Raw genomic sequence first — 19,791 nt, 5'->3', positions numbered from 1 at the left:
TAAAAAAATATCACTTGAGAGAGAAACAGACAGAGCACAGGGAGACAGGGGTCTCCCATTCACTGTCTCACTCCCCAAGCATCTACAGAAAGCTGGAGCTAGGTTAAATAAAAGCTAGTATCCAAAACTCAATCTGAGGGTTCCACTTAATTTGTACTGACTCAACTGCTTGAGCTATCAACCGGCTGCCTCTAAGGATGCACAGAAGTAGAAATTTGGAATCAGAAGTGGAACCAGCCCCTGGAGCTGCTGCACAGTAGGTAAAGCTGCATGCGAAGGCAGCATCACATACAGGTGCCAGTTCAAGACCTGGCCACTCCACTTCCTATCCAATTGCCTATTAATGGCATGGAAAAAAATGCAAAAGATGACCCAAGAGTTGGGACCCCAGCCACGCATGTAGGAGACCCAGCTGAAACTCCTGGATTCTGGCATCAGACTGGCCCAACCCTGTGGGAAATAAAGCAGTGGATTGGAGATCTTTTCTCTCTCTCTCTCTCTCTCTCTCTCTCTCTCTCTCTCTCTCTCTTCTTCCCTCCATCTCTGTAAGTCTTTCAAATAAGAAAGAAGGAAGCAAAGAAGCAAGGAAGGAAGGAGGAGAGGAGAAGAGAGGAGAGGAGAGGAGAGGAGAGGAGAGGAGAGGAGAGGAGAGGAGAGGAGAGGAGAGGAGAGAAAAGAAGAGACAAGAAAAGAAATTAAAAGAAAAGAAAAGAAAGGTGTGCAGGTAGCTGGGACTTGAACCCAAGCACTTTGATATGGGTTTTAGGCATCCCAAGCAGCAGCTTAATTGGTGCATCAAACATCACCCCTAGCCCATTCTTTAAAGGGAACTTCGCCTCTGTCAGTAGCGGTTTACAAAAATAGTTTCTTTCCCTTTAGATAACTGTATTTTCTTATCATCAGTTTTATAAATAGAATAAGACACTCCAGGGAGCATACTGAGGTACTATATAGTGGCTTTCTGGTTGTTGAAATCATTCACCCTTTGGACTCCTGAACCGCAAAATACCCACAACTCAGTAAATCCTAATCTAGTACATGCTAGCTCATGTCTTATTCTGTCACCACAGCCCTCACATCCTACCCTTCCAACAGCCAAACAGCTCAGTATTGATGAGCAAATTAACAACTGACATCACAGTCTATGCTCAAGATTACATTAAAGACTTGTTGATACCGTAAAGAACACAAGTTCATCTTTACTTTGGGACTAATCGGGATGCATATTTTAGGTTAGAGAACCAAAATGTCCTTCATATTGTCCTGTGCAATATGATTGTAAAACGGAAATATAGTATCCTGATTCTCAGTGGGCTTCTGTGTTGGCATAAGCAGTGAGTGTGCCAACTCTGCAGTTAAACCACACATTTACATGGGGAGGGTGCCACTGAGTAGGTTTCATCAGACATTCCTGGAAGCTGTCTGGCCAATAGGAGTAGTTTGAAACGGTTCCCTAATCACTGTTGAAATCACTGATAGTACTGTCTGTCCACACTATGACAGACAAAAGCTGAAATGTATTAAACATAGCAATCCATCATCCTGCAGATGGGAAGCAGGAGCCAGCCGAGTTGAGAGGCAGTGACTGCCCGCTGCTTAACAAAGGCTGGAGTCCTGACAGTTCAGTCCCTTCCTAACTCCACTACCACCCTTCCATCTAAGATGAATGAATGTAATCAATGAGGGAGAAAGCCTGCTGAGGGCCTCAAATTCAAACACTGTTACATTTAAAGTGCTGCTTCTCCCCTGCCTCGCTCATCCCCCCTCTCCTAGTCTGAACTGTTGCTTTAACAGTTTCTTTCAAATAGGAGTGATAGAGATTTAACTTACAAAACACAGTGTTAGTATTCTATAAAGTTTGGAGAAGTAAAGCCATGCTACCAACTCAGAGGAAGTTAAAAGAAGTTACCAAGTTAAGGACAACTTTACATTGTCTGAAGAAACTTACTTAGTAATGCTCTTGGAAGGACAGATTTTTTTTTATTTTTAAATAAGCACCAAACAGCAATGAAATGTTATTTGCTAAAGTTCAATTCATTTTGCGTACTCATTTCTAATAAGGATATGTGAGCCACAAAATAGCCAAGGGGAGGGGAAAAAAAAATACTCAACTGCTAACAGCACATTAACAAAGTATAAAAAGGGAAGACACTTTTCTTTGGATTTCAGCCTTGTCATTTCCAATTTTCTGCTCCTTGGACATGCTTGTATTCAAATTCTGGAACATCTATTCAGCATATCAATCCTAATTAGACAATCTGGGTCTGGAAAGGATGAGAGCTGGGTCATTTGCATAATTTAATCATAAATACTCAGTGATACATATTTCCAAATGCATTTGTACAATTATCTTTTCATCCTTGGGGCAATGGTATTAATATGATTAGGCAATATTTCTGGAAAAAACAGACAAGTATGCACTCTTTTTAACTGCAGCTTAGGGCGATATGAAAAATTAATTAATTTCTGAAGAAAATCAATTTCTCTACGTGACCACATTAGACACTGCTAAACCAAGACTCAGAAATCTCTCTCAATCACTACATTTTATCAAACCCTTCAAAACTCTGATGAGTATGTGAATAGTTTACTAGGAAAACTGATCATGTATCAAAGAGTATCTTAAACCTTAAAGAAATCCTTCTGCCTCCTTTCCTGTCTTAGGTATGCCACTCTGCTTTGCTTCACATGCACGGTTATCTAGCCAGTCAATGAAAGCACTGTGCTTTTGGTGTGATGCATCTTGAGCGATCTTATATTAACGTACATTAACCAATTTCAAGGACAACAGAATGAGGTTACTTCTGAAATGCTTTCTCAAGGAATGGATTTATACTCATTTGAAATAACCTGAATTCATATGAGACTGCTTATTATGAAAAAATTAGATAAGCTCAGTCACCTTAAAGAGTGCCATTGTCGTAAGAAAAACAGGGGAACACACTTAGCGGAGATCCAAGAACCCAGGTGGCTGATCCGATTTTTTAAAAAATGATTCTGCTTTGTATGTTAATTAGTACAAAGGAAAGAAATCACATTTGTGAGTTTAAATGAACTATTCTTCTCAATCAAATGAAAAGTAGAAATCACTGCATGCAAATATTCAATATTCATTTAATTTGCATAAAGGTGCTTGAACAAATTTTTGATTCTAACAAGCTCATTTTTCATGCGTTTTGTCTTTCATCCTAATCTAGCATCTGTCATTCCTTTTTGAAGTTATTATCGGCCCAATTCCCTCTTGGACATGGTTGCTGGGTGACCGGTATCTTAGCACCCACTTTGACAGGAACAGATGTGAATCTGATCAAGAGATTTCCCAGGGGTACCTGAAATCATAAACAACTTTTGTGAAAAACAAACAGCATTCCTGTCATGGGCCCTTATTGAATCCACTCTCCAAAAGGAAGAGCAAAGGGGAAAAAAAGTTTACTCCAGATCTTTTAATTCTATTTCCTGAACCTGGAATAAAATACCTTAAAACTAATTGTGCTTCACACTGTTGAATAGGGAGAAATTCAATCTAAATATTATCTGCTCCAGAACCCTTAGCTTGTTCTGTTGGTTTCTAGATCTTTAAAGGTAAATTTCAAAGTCAAGTGTTTCTGCTTCATGTGCAATTTCATTAGACTTTCTACAGAAAAAGAGGATTAAGAAGATAATTTTGATGATAAGGACATATTTGAAGATATAAATTAGTTTGGTGTCTAAAGACTTCCTATATTCATTATGTAGAATGAACTGATTAAGGATGAATCCACTTTGGAGAGACATCTAAAAAAATAAAAGTTTTATTTCTCCATTCATGGATTTTTATAGCAAGATTTTTTTTTTTGCATGATTCTTTTCCCTGTTCATATGGTGTGAGCCATCAATCATTATTGGAAATAGAGCCACAGAGTGCCACAGAAAGACAAAGAGGTCACAGGAACTTCATATCATCACCATTACAGAAGTTCAGCCTGTTCTGAAATAGGTTCTTTCAAAGACTAGCAAAATGACCCCATAATCTAGCCACATTCCCTGTAGCAATCACGAGGCTACATCATCACAAAACTAATGGCAATAAACTGTAAACGTTCAATAAAAACGTAACTATGTGTTGGTATTTCATAAACACAGCATCAAAATAATATCAGAAAACATCCAAATAACTGATTCAATGTTTTCAGCTTGCCTCAGATGCTTAGTATCAAGGTAAAAAGCACTTTGCTGTACAACCACCACTGAAGAAAAATTACAGAACACTTGCTTGAAACCGCAAAACCTTTCCCCTTGGTGATCATGACTTACGCCAGCAAGGAAGGTGCTACAACCTCCATGGAAAATGTCATTCTTTTTTTCCTACTCCAAGAATAGATGTATTATCATTACTCTCACTGGAAACTTTTGTTTGGTTCTTGTAAGAAAATACCCATTAGTTACTTATTTCATTTGTATTAAATGAGAATAAGGGAAGATCATTGACATTCTTTTTAAATTCTAGTTTGAAAAAGAATTCCCTTGCTTCAGTTTCAAAATCCCCCAATGTTTGAATTACTTAGCTGTCATAATTGTAGTGCTATGTGTATGTGCTGCTTTACCATCCACAAATGGTTTTTATGTATATAAAGATTGAGAGCATGTCATGCTATTTATGGAAGCAGGTCCTCGTTTGGTCTAATGGTAGTCATTTATTACTGTCAGTTATAACCAAAGAGATATTATGACTTAATTCATTATATCAGTTATCATTTGTATATATATATGTGTGTGTATATGTGTGTATACATATATACATACATACATACATGTGTATATGTGTGTGTGTATATATATATATGGAGTAATGTATACTCAAAAGTTCATGGGAAAGGTTTTTAAAAAAGAACTATAGATGGCTCTTCAAAAAATGCTTAAATGCTTGTTCATTCCACTGATATTAATTTTTTGAAGTATCCTCATATATGGTTTAGCATTTTGATATTCCAGAATTAAGCAACCTTTTATACACTTAAATTGCTTCTTTCTTTGAAAAAATGGCTAACTTTAGTTTTTCAAGTTAAGGCATATTCTACATAACTACAGTGAATCCAACTTTTATGGAACCAGTTGATCAATGATATCTGAATTTGCTACCTTTGTTGGTCCAACTAAAAACAAATACAGACACATAAAATATGACTTCAAGAAAAATTATATATATTCATACAAAACTACTTCTTCTGAAATGTTCCCACAAGGAAAAATTCCCTACAAGTTTCATCTCCTCCTTGGGATAATTCATTAGTGGAGAGAAATTAATTTTCAAAAGCACAAAATAAATGGTTTTCATATCCAAGTCATTAAAAAGATTTTTATACTCCTTACAGTAGTATTTATGTAATAAAGTAAATATTTTAACACAATAAAACTTAAATACCTGCAAAATTTTAATGACACTTTGGCTCAACTCTGAAATATCACTGATGAATAATAGTAGTTTTAAATCAGTAAGAATATCAAGTTACTAAATATGGTAGCCAAACAGGTGTTAACAGAAAGAAAAAATCAAATTTGATCCAGAAGGCTCCAATATTAAGCTTTGAATTGCTATCAGTTCATTCCTCTCCCATGGGATAACTTGTATAAATGTAATTCTATGGTTTCATAAAAGCAGGTCAAGTTTCTATCCCTGGGGGTCTTTGGGCAATTTGAAGCATGGAAGCACTGTTCCCGGCTACAAGTTCAAATCTGCATGTACTGTCAACGGTGTGAAGAAAGAGATCAGTGAACGGCAGGCACATCTTCATCTGTGATGATAATACACACGTGTCAGAACATTCTTAGAAAGTAAGAAGAGTTCACCAGAGCCTCTAAGTCATAAAGTATCTTGGGACCGTTTCTACCTCCACTGTTTTCACTCAAAATACATGATAACTCAAAATACCAGATAACTCAAAAAATAATATGAATGTGATAGTGGGAAATGAAGATGCATTGCAGTATGCATCTCTACTTCTGAATAAAAGGAGGACTCCCAAAGAAAATGTTAAGTATACCTTGTCAATTTGATACTAGATTCTCTACGATTGCCTGTGCCTCCACACACTTAAGTGTGCCATGACACACTTAAGTGACACTGTGTTATACTTGTACTGTTCTAATGGACTGTACTACTGCAATAGTATGTGGAGAAAAGGTGGGAGGAAAGAAGGGAAGGCGAGAAGGGCAGATGGAGGGAGGATTCCATATACCTACAAAACCATATCATGAAAAATGATAGCAATAGAAGATAAAATTTTAAAAATGTGGTTTTTCATTAAATGAAAAAATGAACTTCTCACCAAATGCGTATTTCAAGGCTTATTGATTTTATGCATTTTTTCATTTCACAACTTTAGGTATGTCAGAAAGTTTTAGTCATTATTTTTATAAGCTTCTTTCTACTCTACCACACACACACAAAAAAAAATACTATGCATGCATGTACTTTTACAGATGACGTAAGGGCTTGAAAAATACCATGGAATGATTGAGAAAGTAATTGATTTCAATTTAACTGGACCTTTACCAGGTGTTTTCAAAGACAATTACAGTCCACTGCAAGAAACGGTAATACACATCTCTTTATGTGGACTTGAAGATTAACCCATTGACCTCATTCCTAACTCATCTCCGTGATGGCAAAGCTTTTAGATGAATAGTCATCTTATGTTTTTCGGTTATGAAATTGTTTTCATATCATCCATCCACTGATTCAAAATGATATGCTTGCTCTAAGTATGAAATAAAACAATGAAATTGAAGCAAGGGGATCAAACACGGTTAGTGTTATTCAGTAAGGTACAGATTCTACCAGCTAGTGGTTAATATACATTTCATGCAAATAAAATAATTTTCATGTATATACATTTAGCACAGAATTAAAAATATGTTCGTTATCATTAAATAAATAATAAAGTTAATCCAACTTTTCAATCACTGTTCTAAATACTATGAAACACCATGAATTATTTCACAGTTTTGATCATTTAAGTATAAATTCTATTCCAAACTAAATTTGGCTTTCATTCCTACGTCAGTTAGTAATTAGTAAAATGTGATCCTTACTGTGCTATTTTCTGATTCTATGCACTACAAAAAGCAAAACTGAAGCCAGCATTATTGCTAAGTCATTTGTTCTACAACACCGTGTCCTAAGGGGTTGCATGTATGTTTGTCTATGAACATGCACACACATGATTTTCTGTTATGACGTATAAAACATCTATAGTATAAATGGTCTGTTAGTATAAATGAAAACTTCAAGCAGCAACCTCTGAAGAACTGATAGAAATTCTGCACTTGTTGCCCATGCAAGCATACCTTATCAAATGTGGGACTGCTGACTGGAAAATTAGAAATATTCTAAGGTGTTCCTTTTAAAACCCAAAGGCACCACTAAACTAGATGGTATCTAATTCAAAAAATGAACATCATTTCCAGTAATAAAAATAAGAAAATTGATAGATTTTTTAAAATATAAGTTAAAAGCTAATATTGAGATGGACCAGCATATTTGGCAGAACTGAGATGAATTTAGAAACATATCTATGGTTTTATATGTTCATATGTAAACGAAATAATTTAGAGACCAAATAATGTAGTAAACAAATAATCTGACTGCCAGTGAGCATAATAAAGCACTTCTTGACTAACAGACAGATGCATTTTATTCCCTTTTCTTAAGATATGAACATCAGGCGTTAAATTGCACTAACAATTGTATACTGCAAATGCTTCTGTGTCTTTCATCAGGTAATTCCCTTTCAATAGGTACACTTTCTTTCCTTTAACAAACTTTATTTTGAAACTAAAAATTAAAAGTTTGTTTACCAGTGATGAATGAAAGGCTAATCTAACTATAAAATTATAAAAATCCAAACACAATTTAACATTGTGAATTTTTGATAATTTAGGTTTATCTGTCCATTTCCTTACACTAAGGGAAACATTCTTTAATTATTCAATGTGTCAACTCAAAATGAATTCACTACATTCTTTCAAGCATTTGCTTTATCAAATCATACGTTAAAAGTATATTCAATATTTGTCAAACTTGTGTGTCATCTGAAAATCTACAAGTTTTTTAAAGATTTGTATAGAGTCAGATTAAGCAACATTTATATCTTTCAAATCACAGAAATTATAGTTACCATGTTGCACAACAGAGCTCTGGAACTTAAGCCTTTCATCCTACTAAATTTTTGAGTTCATTAACCAGTATCTCCCAAGCCTCGGATAATCACTAGTCCATTCTCTGCTTCTGTGAGTTCAACTGTTTTTAAATCCCACCTATAACTAACAAGATTTAATATGTGCTTTACTATGCCTGGCTTAATTCATTTAGACTTCCTCCTGGAAATGTGTAACATAGTCTAGTTATTACACATGGCCTGTACAGTAACATTATTTCGGCTTCTTCAGTTAAACATTGTCTCTCCTTCTTTCTCGGTCTCTTCCAAAACTTCTTTTAAAAGAAACTATTAATGAGTTGCTGTGTAATTACAGCACTTCAAAATACTTACAACAAAAAAATAAATACTGACAGAATGAGTGTTCCCATTTAATGTTATCTTCAGCAACTTGTAATCAGGTTGCATACATTGAAATGTGCAGAGGAATCTCAGAAATTCTGAATCAATTCCAAAACAATTTGGATGAGAAAGCAACAGGGCCTCATCTTTAATAAACTTTAGCCATTGGCAAATCCAGTACTTAATTTAGAAAACTAAAAATATGAATACTTACTGGGGAAATCAAAGTGGTTTCACAAAAGAAATCCATGCCAGAATGCAGCATGGAATACAAATGTTTCCAGTTCAAGGTGTTTGACTTCGGATCAAGTAGTCATTTGAGTCACTATCTCAATGTGTTTTGCACTTTCTCCATCAGATTTGAAACACAATTTTAAAAATTGAAATTCATGTACTGATAAGAACTAATTAGAATTCCACATCCATTTAAATAATGTGCTTTCACTGAATATCTAAGTGATGAAAACCTGGTTGAAAATTTTGTAAACTGTTACCTACACATTTGTACATAATGTAAATCATTAACTGCCTGCAACTAGCAGCAATACATTCAACAGTTCTGTGGAAACCCTGAAGTGAGTGGGTGCACTAAAACAGAATGAACCACAGTGGATCAAAGGAGAGCTCCTTACAAGACCATGTATATAAATACCTTATCATTGAAGTTTATTTTCTAAAGTAATAATTTGGCAAACTAGATAAAATCATTCTAATAAAGTTATTCCTGTATTTGACAAATGCTAAAAAACAAATATCAATTAAGAGATATTTTGGAAAAACAGCTACAATCGCTTGAAGTTACACTGATCTAAAAATATCTTCACGAGTGGAAAAGGAGTAAAGGAATCTGAGCATCAGGTTTATCCGGTGCCTCTGGTGTGCGTGAAAACAGGGATCTGTGCAGAGCAGATCCTTGCCTCTTCTATTCATGCAAGGCCCTTTATTAGATGGGCTTTGAACTCAAGGTTTCCTTCATTAAAAAATTAATTATTGGACATAACAATTGCAATAGAGAAAGGTCTTAATCCAGTTGCAAAGCCTGAAAATAAAAATGCAGTCTTAGCTAGAACAGGTAACCTGCAAAATTTAAAGAGTTAACATTCAAGCATATGTACATATTCACATATACACATACATGCATACATGAGGGACTGCAAAAGGTGTATGGCAGAATGAGTTGGAAAGAAGTTTATTGTGGTGCAAAAACATTTTAAATCCATACATAATTTTTTTTTCATAAAGTGCTGTCAAGCCAATGTTGAAGACGCCTCACATGTATGTGGAATTGACCAATCACAGTCATCAGCCCACTTAAGAAAATGGCACACGCTGGCACATGCTAACTTCATTTTACTTTTCATAACAATTCAAGCAGAAAATGATAAAAAAAAAAAAAGTTAGCTTAGTCACACGTAAAAATACCTAATTTTTGCATTTCCTGTCATTTCAAGGGCATGTAAGATGATGTAACATTTTGGTGAACAATTTGAAAATGAAATTCTTGAAGCAAGAATTAATTACAAGGTTGAACTTTTATGAAGAAGTAAGTAACAAAAAGCTGACACTCAGGTTGTTTAAAGGAAGCTGAGACACTCACCTGTAACTATTCAGAAAGCCTCCTTCAAGCTGATTTCTTCACACAAGGAATTAAGAGGAGACAGTTTACAACCTGTGAGAGTTTCATTTGCTAGGATATTCTGCCATCCTGGTGCTCTATGTTGCTAACACAATGAAATTTAAATGACTATTTTACTTGCTTGAGAAAGACATGGTATGTACAGGTTAGTAAAATAACTTGAGAAAAAAAATGAAATACTGCTAATTGACAGTCACAGCACAAACAATTATTAAAATAACAACACGGTTACACTTTGAGCAAATTCAAAAATGCTGCTTGCACGCCTAAACAAAACATCAAATGAGAAACAAAGAAGCATGTTATGCCTTCATACGCTGGTGAGTCTCAGGTAGTAAATAGTCAAAGAGAGGAGTGATTTATGCTCAGATCCTGCCAAGACTTTAATCAATATTGGATGTCACATCTCAGGGAGCTGGGGAAATAGTAAAGGAAAAAAGAGGGTGGCTAATATTTGTCTCAGCAATTATTTACAACTTTGGCAAAATGTAATAGATCAAATAAGAAGTAACAGCAATTTTTGTTTAATAAAGATTTTTCAATTCTGTATGAAATAGCAACAAATAGTGTGTAAAAAAACTCCAGGGGTTTAAACAAAAAAAAACTTGTTTTGGAGCTTCCTTTAATGTTTGAAATTTCCCAGGATAAAATGCCATTTGTAAAAATCAAAATTTTTGCCTTGAGCAATCACTTGTAAACTGCAGATTTCAAAAAGTAAAGTATTTGCATAACCATATGCACTGTTGACAATTAAAAATGATGATATTATTGGAGATACACTGCCAGAAAAAAACTACAGATTTCAAAAATATTATCCTAGCAATTCAAAAATCTGTGTTCTGTAATGTAACTAAAACAGATAAGGTAAACAGCAACTTGCTCACATTTTAACCACACAGAATAAGCTGTAGAATCGAATGAACTTTCATATTTTATGCCTTAGTCTTCTAATTATGCCACATTCTTTTTGAAATGTTATAAAATGAGACATTAGGCTTTATAGGAACCATTAATCTACTGTAATACAAAAACTTCAAAAGCAAAGACTCTCTTCATTTGAAGTAATTCTTCCATTTCTCGGTTCCAAGTCCATAATTATCTGTTAGAAATAAGTGAATCTGTGTTTGTGTTGAAACTTTCTGTATCAGTGCTTAAGTCCGTGCCTTTGAAAAGCAAGCTACAAGGGAAATGCTTAATAAATAAAGACTGCTTCGGCCTCCAATCTTTATTAAAAGCCCGTACAAAAAAGATAATATTTTTGCACATCTTACTGAAATGTAAAATACACTCATATATTCCGACTGAAAGATAAAAGGCTTGGAGCATCTATCAATTATCTGCCATGGATGATATTGACTTTTAAGACAAAAGACTACTGTGCGTGAATATCTGCATGTGCATATTAAATATCTGATAGAATCAACTGGGATCCAGTCAAATTTTTTAAAATCTCAAGTGTAAGGCCACAGAGGATCTAAATCACTATCGGGTTTCAAAGATACAAAATCATCTTCTGACAAAAAAAAGTGTATAGATAACCTAAGAGAACAGGGTCAGTTTTTATTAACTGAATTCACAGAAAAGTGAATCCTAATTCAAATCTACAAACAATCAATTGACTCAAAAACTGAAACTTGATCACTTACATAATTACTTTTTTCGTTGGTATTTAATGGTTAGCAGTTAATTAACTGACCTCTGTTGCAACAGCCCAGTTGATACAACTAATGCTTAGTTTAACAAAAAAAAAATTAATAATACTTAAAGGAAGCTGGTGAAGGTCAGATTTTACCCTTTGACAACCCTTAAACATATTTCTTTACATTTTCTTTCATGTTTTGAGACCTCTATTTTACAGCGTTAATATCTGGTTGATAATCTCATTTTCATCTCCTTGTGGTCATGACAGATGGCTTCAACATTTACGCTAGTTTTCATAGATAGCATACTAATGCAATAGCCCCAAGCAAATTAAATTCATTCTAAGGTTCCTACTAACTTACTGAGCCACTTTGAGCAAGTTTATGAATCTTTCTTTAGCATCACTTTGATTTCTTGGATTTCCTGGCATCTGGGAGAAATAGTTAGATATATGTTCTATGAAAACAGAGTGCTAAGATGTGATTCTCCCCCCCCCACTCTCTCTCTCTCTCTCTCTCTCACACACACACACACACACACAGAGTCTCTCACACACACACAAATAGTTACTGTCCCCATAGGCCAGCGATATATATATACATAGTTTTATATAGTTTGCCTTCCTGTGTGGTTCTTGTTATATTGTGTATATATTATTCCCCTGTTGTTTTACAAAGAAAGGTCTGCAGAAGGAAATGAATATATCTAGATACAGGATAAAGAATTTTAAAACCACTGACATAAACTAGTCTGAAATACCAAAAAAAAAAAAAAGTCATTTTAGTTTTAGTAAATTCAGGAAGCAAAACACTTGTATCATTTTTCAAGTAAAGAACTAAGACAGCAATATTTGTAATCCTCTTGAAAATAATAATGTGCAACAATACAAACAGCATTAGGTGGGGGAGAATTCAGTACCCAGCCTCTATTTCCTTAGTCTGTTGCAGTTCGCAAACCTAGGCGTGCCTCTGCAACTACCCATCCCTGTTAGGAGCGACGCCCTTGGTAGATACTCAGCTTTGCCCAAGTTGTGTAGTTGAAATATGACCAAAATGACCTCGAGTATCAACAACTTATCAATATTTAGCAGAAAAGCGACCTAGGATTAGGGTTTGAAAACAACACATACAACTGCAGAGTGTTGAGGCCGAGTAATTGATACGCACAGAAGTGAGGCGACACTACTGAAAGGATCAACAGTTCCGAAGAATTTAACTTCCCTTGGCTCTACGAGACTCAATATCTATGTTAACCTGGTAACGTGGGAGGAAACTTCCAAAAGTATTAAAATAACTTTCAAGTCTATTTTCCAGCCATATGACAAATGTAGGCTTCCAAGTGTAGGGAAAACTTGAGTGCAACATATGAAAAATTAAGTCTTACATTGATTAGACTGCAATTAGTGTGAGATTTTTTTCAACAACTCTGTGTGTGTGTGTGTGTGTGTAAAACAGCCATTGATTTTGTACAGCAGTGTGTGCTGTAACAAACACACAAAGAGGATTCAAGTACAGTGCATGTTCCAGTTCTTCAAAGAACCACATTGGCAAAGCATTTCACTAATTTACGGATCGGCAGATCGCTTTACAATAATCCCATCTGGGCTGGCTTCACATTCCACGTAACATTCATTCTTCATAACAACTCCGGAACACTTTTCCTGTCCTGATTCAAATGTTTCAACAATAGATTTGGGGCAAATATCTTAATCTGGACATGCAAGGACTCCAAATGATGTTTGGTGACCTTGGTCCTGCCGATCCATCTCTGCTGCCACCTGTCCAATTACTTGGACACACACGCATGCATGTACACACATACACTCAGCATTCATTCCAGAATAATCCAAACGAAGGTTCAAATTAAAAAAAAAAAAAAGTCAGGTACACCTGATGTGCCAACGGAAACGATGGCCAATAAACTCGAAATAGAAATTCTGGTAAGGTCAAGATAGGACACTTGCTGGTTTAGAACACCAGTTCTTTTCTTTTTAAAGCCTTATACCACTACAGAAGAGAAGTCGCTCTGCAGCAAGACTTAGCTAGTACCCTCTCTCTTCCAGGGTCCTGGTCTGGTCCTTCGGCCTCACCTTAGGTCCTCTAGCTTCACCAGGAACTCATCTTTCTGCCTGTGAACTTACTTGGAGGGTACCAAAGTTTCTGCGCAAATTTTGCGCCGAGTTCTCACGTGTCTATTCCAGGTCCCCAACTTTGGCTTTGCTTTCTCTCTACAATCAACTTTCTCTCCCGCCCCCCACCCCCCCCCCCCCCCGCCCTTCTCAGCTTCGAATGGTAGGACAAAGGGGAACTCTAAAAGGGGGTGAAAAGGCCACTACGACCCCGAAACAAGTTGCCCCTCTCCCGCCCCCTCCCGGTAGATCCTCCCCCACCGAGCATTCATTTGCATAAAACCAGCCGGGCTGGGCGCCGGCGAGGCCCCCTCCCTGCGCGCGGGGCAGGGGCTGGGGGAGCCGCAGCACCGAGAACTCGGGCCCGCAGAGCATCCCAGTGCAAAGCGTGCACCTGCCCGTGTGAGCCACTACACTAATCTTTAGAAAAAGAAAAGAATGAACTGAAAACGTACGCAAAAGCGCAAGCGCGCGCGCGCACACACACACACACACACACACACACTTTGGAGAGAAAGAGGGATACGGAGAGTGCGCGAGCCCAGCGGTCTTCCTCCTTGTGCAATTCAGCTTCCAAGTCTCCTGCACTTAAGCATCTGTCCCCTCAGAAAGAGAAACCTGCGGGTGCCCTTGCAACTCTCCGGGGCAAACACAGCCCTTTTCTTTGCACACGCTCCACCACTCGAGGGCACACGCACACATGTGCGCGCCCCCCCCACACACACACAAACACACACACACACCCCTCTCCCCTCGGCGGGCTTCCCTCCCGGCTTGGGGCACAACTCTCAGCGGGTCCCCCGGGATTGCCCCCGGGGCCTCTGGGCCACGAGGTCGCCTCCCTCCTGACCTCAAAGTGCCCTACCTCATCCCAGGCCCACCCCTCCCCCCACCCCCGGCTTCCCCGAGGGCCTTGGGGCCGAAGAGCGTCTCCCCATCCCCGAACCCTAGGACACAGGGTCACGAGCTTCTCCAGCTCGCGGGACGCCCCCGGGAGCCCGGCGGAGCAGTCCCTGAGGTGCCGGGAGCTTGGCCACCGAGCACCGGCCTCAGGCAGCAGCGTTCTGGGAGTTTGAAGTGGGGTGTGGGAGGGTGGTACCCTACACCCCAGACACCGGCGCGTCCCGGGAAAGGGGCCGTCGCTCCGGCAAAGGCGACGTCCCCGACCCTTCCCGCCCACTTTGCCCTCAGGGTTGGGGTCCCGGCGTCTCAAGGAAGCTGAGCCCCGGCCCTCGGGTCGAGCTTAGAGAGCTGACCGTCGGAAAAGCCGGGAGCGGGGCAACTTCTCAGAGGGGTCGGGCGCGGCGGGCGAGCCCTGAGGAAGGGGAGGAGAGGCCCGCGCTCGGCGGGGCGCGCGGCTGGCGGGCGCGCGGGACGGGCAGCGCCGGGAAGGGAGCGCGAGGCAAGAGCGAGCGGACTGCTGGTGGGAAGGGGCCGCGGGGCCGCAGGGAGCCACCCCCGCTCCTTACCTGGCGTTCGTGCAGTCATTGTAGAGGGTCTCGAAGTCCTTCCTGGAGATGAGTTTGCAGCGGTTCACTCCGGGTTGGATGGCGCCCAGTCCCCTCAGGATGCGAACCTGTTCCACATTGCACACTACCGGCGTGATCTCCAACCGCTTCAGCTTGGTGTAGACCGTGTGCAAGCCCCCCACCAAGTGCTTCAGGAACAGGTCGAAAGCCTGGGGCAGGCAGATCAGCTCGCAGCCCTCCACCGTGAAGGAAGCCACTTTGGCCCCCCTCAGATCCACCATTTTGCACTCATTATTCTGGGGGGTGTTTTCCACTGGGGACGGGGTTGAGTACACGGGTTTTCCAGGGAGGGGGCCGCAGCTGCTACTGCTACTGCTACTGCTGCTGCTGCTGCTGCTACTGCTGCTGCTGCTGCTGCTGCTGCTGCTACTGCTGCTGCTGCCTCCGCCGCCGCCGCCGCCGCCGCTGCCGGTGCTCGCGTTGATGGGGGTGCTGGAGGCGCCGCTGCTGCCGCCGGCGCCCGCGGCCGCCAGGCTGGGGTTGCAGCTGCCGCCGCCGCCTCCGGTGCCTCCGCTGCCGCCTCCGCTGCCGCCGCCGCCGGGTGAGGTGACTGAGGCCGCCACCGCCGCCGCCACCGCAGAAGCGATGGGCTCCGGCCGGAACAGAGTTGGCCCCGAGGACGCCGGGGGTCCGATGGAGGGAGCCGGAGACGAAGTCGCCGAGGAGGTGGAGGTGGTGGTGCCGGAGGAGGAGGAAGCCGACGTGGAGATGGGGGGCTGAGGGGGGACCAGTTGGGTCGGAGGGATCAAAGCCGCCGGCACTGCCATGGTCACATATACGGAGGAGGGGAAAAAGGGGAAAGAGGAGAGAAGCGAATGAGGGGGGAAAAAAAAAAGTTGCCACACGGCCCCCCGGGAGGGGAGGGGAAAAGGGAGACGAGCGGGGAGTCGGAGCGAAGGGGTGTGCGGCGGGAGGGTGGGCAGGGGTGGGGAGGGGTGGCGGGCAGCGACCCCTGCGACTCCGGGAGAGCCGGCGAGGGAGAGCGAGGGCGAGACGGGGGGAAAAGGAGCGAGCGCGAGCGGCGCTCCGCCGAGAGGCGCACCAAAGTGTCCCGCGAGTCGGACGGCGAGCGCTCTCCCCGGGGGCCCGGGCGAGGGGGTGGGGGAGGCCGGGCGGGGGCGGGGAGGGCCGGCTGCCGGGGTGCGGGGGTCCCCGCTCTAGCACAGAGTTGAAGGTGCAAAGGAGGAGGACTGAGGGACTCGGGTTCTCCCTGGCAAGTACATTGATCAAAGATTGAGAGCGGAATGACAGAGAGAAAATGAGCTGAAAAGTGCAAGGCTGCCGGCTGGACGAGTTGTTGTTGTCACACGGTGCAAGAGGGGAGGAGCTCCGGAAACTTGAAATACCCTTTGAAGCCGCAAAAACCTCACTCACTAGTATTAACCCAAATTATCCAACCAGGAACTCGGAGCGGAGACTCGGAGAGCGCGCGAGACGCGGAGGGGGTGGGGGGTGGAGGGGGTGGGGTGGGGGAGAGGCGGCGCGCCACGAGGAGGAGGAAGAGGAGGAGGAAGAGGAGGGAGGGGGCAGAGGGAAGCGACGGACAGCGGTGGGGGAGCCGGCCCGCTCCTCCCCGGAGGCCCCAGCGCGGCCCCAGACCCTCTCGGCCGCCCCCGTCCCCCGTTCCACCCCAGCCCCACAGCTTCCAGGGAACTTGGGAGCCGGAGCGCTCCGAGTTCCCCTTCGAGGATTTAGGACGCATCTCCGCGCGCTTGAGCGACGAGATAGGAGTGAAAAGACGAGCCCCATTCCACGCCTAGCGAGAAACTCTGTGGAGGGGGAAAGCTCACATGTAAGCCAAGTGTTTTTACGCCTTGATTGTTGTGATTTCTCTGTTTAAAAGGGACCCTTTCTAGGAAAAGACAGTGACGATTCCAGGACAGTTTTTCCAAGTGGGAGCTAAGTCTGTCCGAAATCGCAGAAGAATGATAGTCCCTTCGCTCTGGGGCTCCGTACTGCCTAACAGATTTGTGGAGGAGACAGTGCTGCCACGAGGTGCGCGGTTTTCAATAAGTTCACTTTTCGCCCCCAAAGCAGATTAGAAATGCTTATTTTGCCCAGAGGACTCGGAGATCAGACAGTTCCCAAGACTGGGGGGGAAAAAAATTGGAAACCAGGAACACTGGATTTTCTAACCCCAAACTCTGTAATTAATTCACCTGTCTTGCACAGGAACTCACAGAGCTGCAGTCCTTGAAGACTGGTCGCTCATAGCTACGTGTCATTTCGATCGGACAATGGTTGGTCTTCTTTCATGTTTTAAAAGCACCGCTATATTTTGAAAAAAGTCCTTCTCTGTTTGCCAGTGCAAATGTGTTGTGTAAATAATAAGAACAAAAACAAAGCCTGCTGATTGACTTGCAAAAGCAGAGAGAGTAGCTGTGTTTAAAAACAATATTAGACTGAGTTTAGACTGACTCTCTTCCTCCTTTCCTTCCTGCCCCTGTTTCTAACTTGTTGCATGGAAGTATTTATTCAAGGATTTTGGAACCACATATGATGTGAGCAGAGGTCAAGTCTGTTCGCTGCTTATATCTCCAGGAATCTTAAAATAGTGAAGCTTCGAACCTGCCTGCACATGTACAGTGACTTCACGAGATACGAAGCAATGCTTTTTGCATCTGACAGATTTTTAGAAATAAACTATCAGTGGCAGGTTCACAGTGTTGGAGTATTTCATAATGAAATTTCTGCCATGATGATTATCACATTTCTCTTTATCATTTTAATTCTGCAAACTCTTTGAAGTTTAGTGTCAAAAGGTTTGGGAACTATCTGCAGAGAAAAATGACACTATTGACTAATTAGTCCAAGTTTATGCTACACTTTCTGGGGCACAGCAGTTATATTAAGAGGCTTTCTAGCGTGGTACAATTTGGAAAAATGCAGAACAATAGATAGACTCAAGGAAGGTAATATTTAAACAGTTATTTGGCCTAGTTAGCCAATGCATTTTAATATATTCAGAAATAACTTTTAATATTTTTTTTCAGTCTTCAGATCTATCCACAATTAAAAGAAGGGCTTCAATATGTAGTACACACATGAAAAACACGTTCAGTGTTTATGTGACTTTCAAGAAAGTATCACTTTTTGAATGAAATACCAAATCCGTAAGGGGGGCACAAAGAAGAATGTATTAGGTTCGGAGAAACTAATTTTATTTTGAAAATGTATGCCTAGCTTTCATAACTTCGATGTGCTTTTCATACATTAGAACAAAGTGTAATCATTTTTAATTCTAGACCCACAAATGAGAAAAAAAAAAAAAAGGAGGGTGGGGAATAAATGCCCCAAAATTGCCCTTACCAATCTCCCTCCTCACATTTCCTTAACCTATCACTCACTCAATACTTGCCACATTCGGAAGCCACAGACAGGAAACAATGCTAGCAGACCGAGCCATAACTCCACTCTGCTTCCAAGCCAGCTCTGAATTTTCTGCTGCAGGAAAACCTGCATCTCCGGAGCACGTGTTCTGCCCAGAGACAGAGCTGGGGGGCATTTGACCCCACTTGAATAGGACCTTTCTGGGATTCGGGTCTCTAAACCGTTTCAAGGAACCACCACTTACCCCTTTGATCAAACAATAGGATTAGAAAAAGCGTATAATGCAAATTAAAATATCTAGGAAAGAAAAGCCTTGAAAAATGTTAAGGTCTCTCTCTCTCTCTCTCCCTCTCTCTCTCTTTCTCTCCATCCTTCCGTCCCTCCCTCCCTCTATTTCTCTCTTTTCCTCCCCTATCCTGACCCCCATTGAGAAGTGTTGACCAGGATTAAGGCAAACAGTATTTACCAATAGCGGGGGGGGGGGGTCAGTTTAGAGAAATTCTACATGGTCACTGCAGTGCATCTCCAGCTTTCAGAGCTTTGATCTTGTTTGTTTATTGTTTTACATCTCTGGTCGTTTCAAGTTCTCTTCCTCCGTCTCATCTTCCTCCACCTTCACTGAATTTGCATAAGTAAAACTCAAAGTACTGTAACTGATATTAGAAAATTCTCCCTGTGTTTTGTGAAGACGTATTGTGCTGAAATCAATAAGACTGTTTAAAATTCAAAGACCTGCAAATCGTTCTGTTTGTCCTTTGATAGGGCCTGTGCTGATTAAAATGCTACCAAGAAAGCTTAATTGCTGCACTAATTAAGAAGTCTTTAATTTCTTTCCTAGGATATCGTTTGAAGCTTAGCTTGTACTAGTTCAGGGAAGGTATTTTCTTCCGTCTCTCTGCCCCCTTCTGGCCCCTCCTCTCCCTTTCCTCCTCTGCCCTTCTCCCCTGACAGGATCCACGTCCTCACGGATTGGGAGCTCATAGACAGGTC

The 19,791-nt window shown here is 41.2% G+C and overlaps 1 protein-coding gene across 4 annotated transcripts in view; it reads right to left on the bottom strand.

The window, feature by feature from the left end:
- The window catches only part of DACH1 (dachshund family transcription factor 1), a 367,142-nt gene extending 350,902 nt beyond the window's left edge, over positions 1–16,240 (bottom strand). For all 4 annotated transcript variants that reach the window (XM_040991306.1, XM_040991304.1, XM_040991307.1 and 1 more), the window contains exon 1: positions 15,412–16,240. In XM_040991306.1, coding sequence (XP_040847240.1) covers positions 15,412–16,238 — 827 coding nt within the window. In that variant the 5' untranslated portion in view covers positions 16,239–16,240. The remainder of the gene's footprint in view (positions 1–15,411) is intronic.
- Between the last annotated feature and the right edge of the window lie 3,551 nt (positions 16,241–19,791).

The sequence above is a fragment of the Ochotona curzoniae genome, unplaced genomic scaffold (assembly GCF_017591425.1).
Source record: "Ochotona curzoniae isolate NIBS_2020 unplaced genomic scaffold, NIBS_Ocur_1.0 contig_64, whole genome shotgun sequence".
Classification (NCBI taxonomy): Eukaryota; Metazoa; Chordata; class Mammalia; order Lagomorpha; family Ochotonidae; genus Ochotona; species Ochotona curzoniae.
The sequence above is the reverse complement of the archived record's forward strand: the minus strand, read 5'-3'. Positions and strand labels throughout refer to the sequence as shown.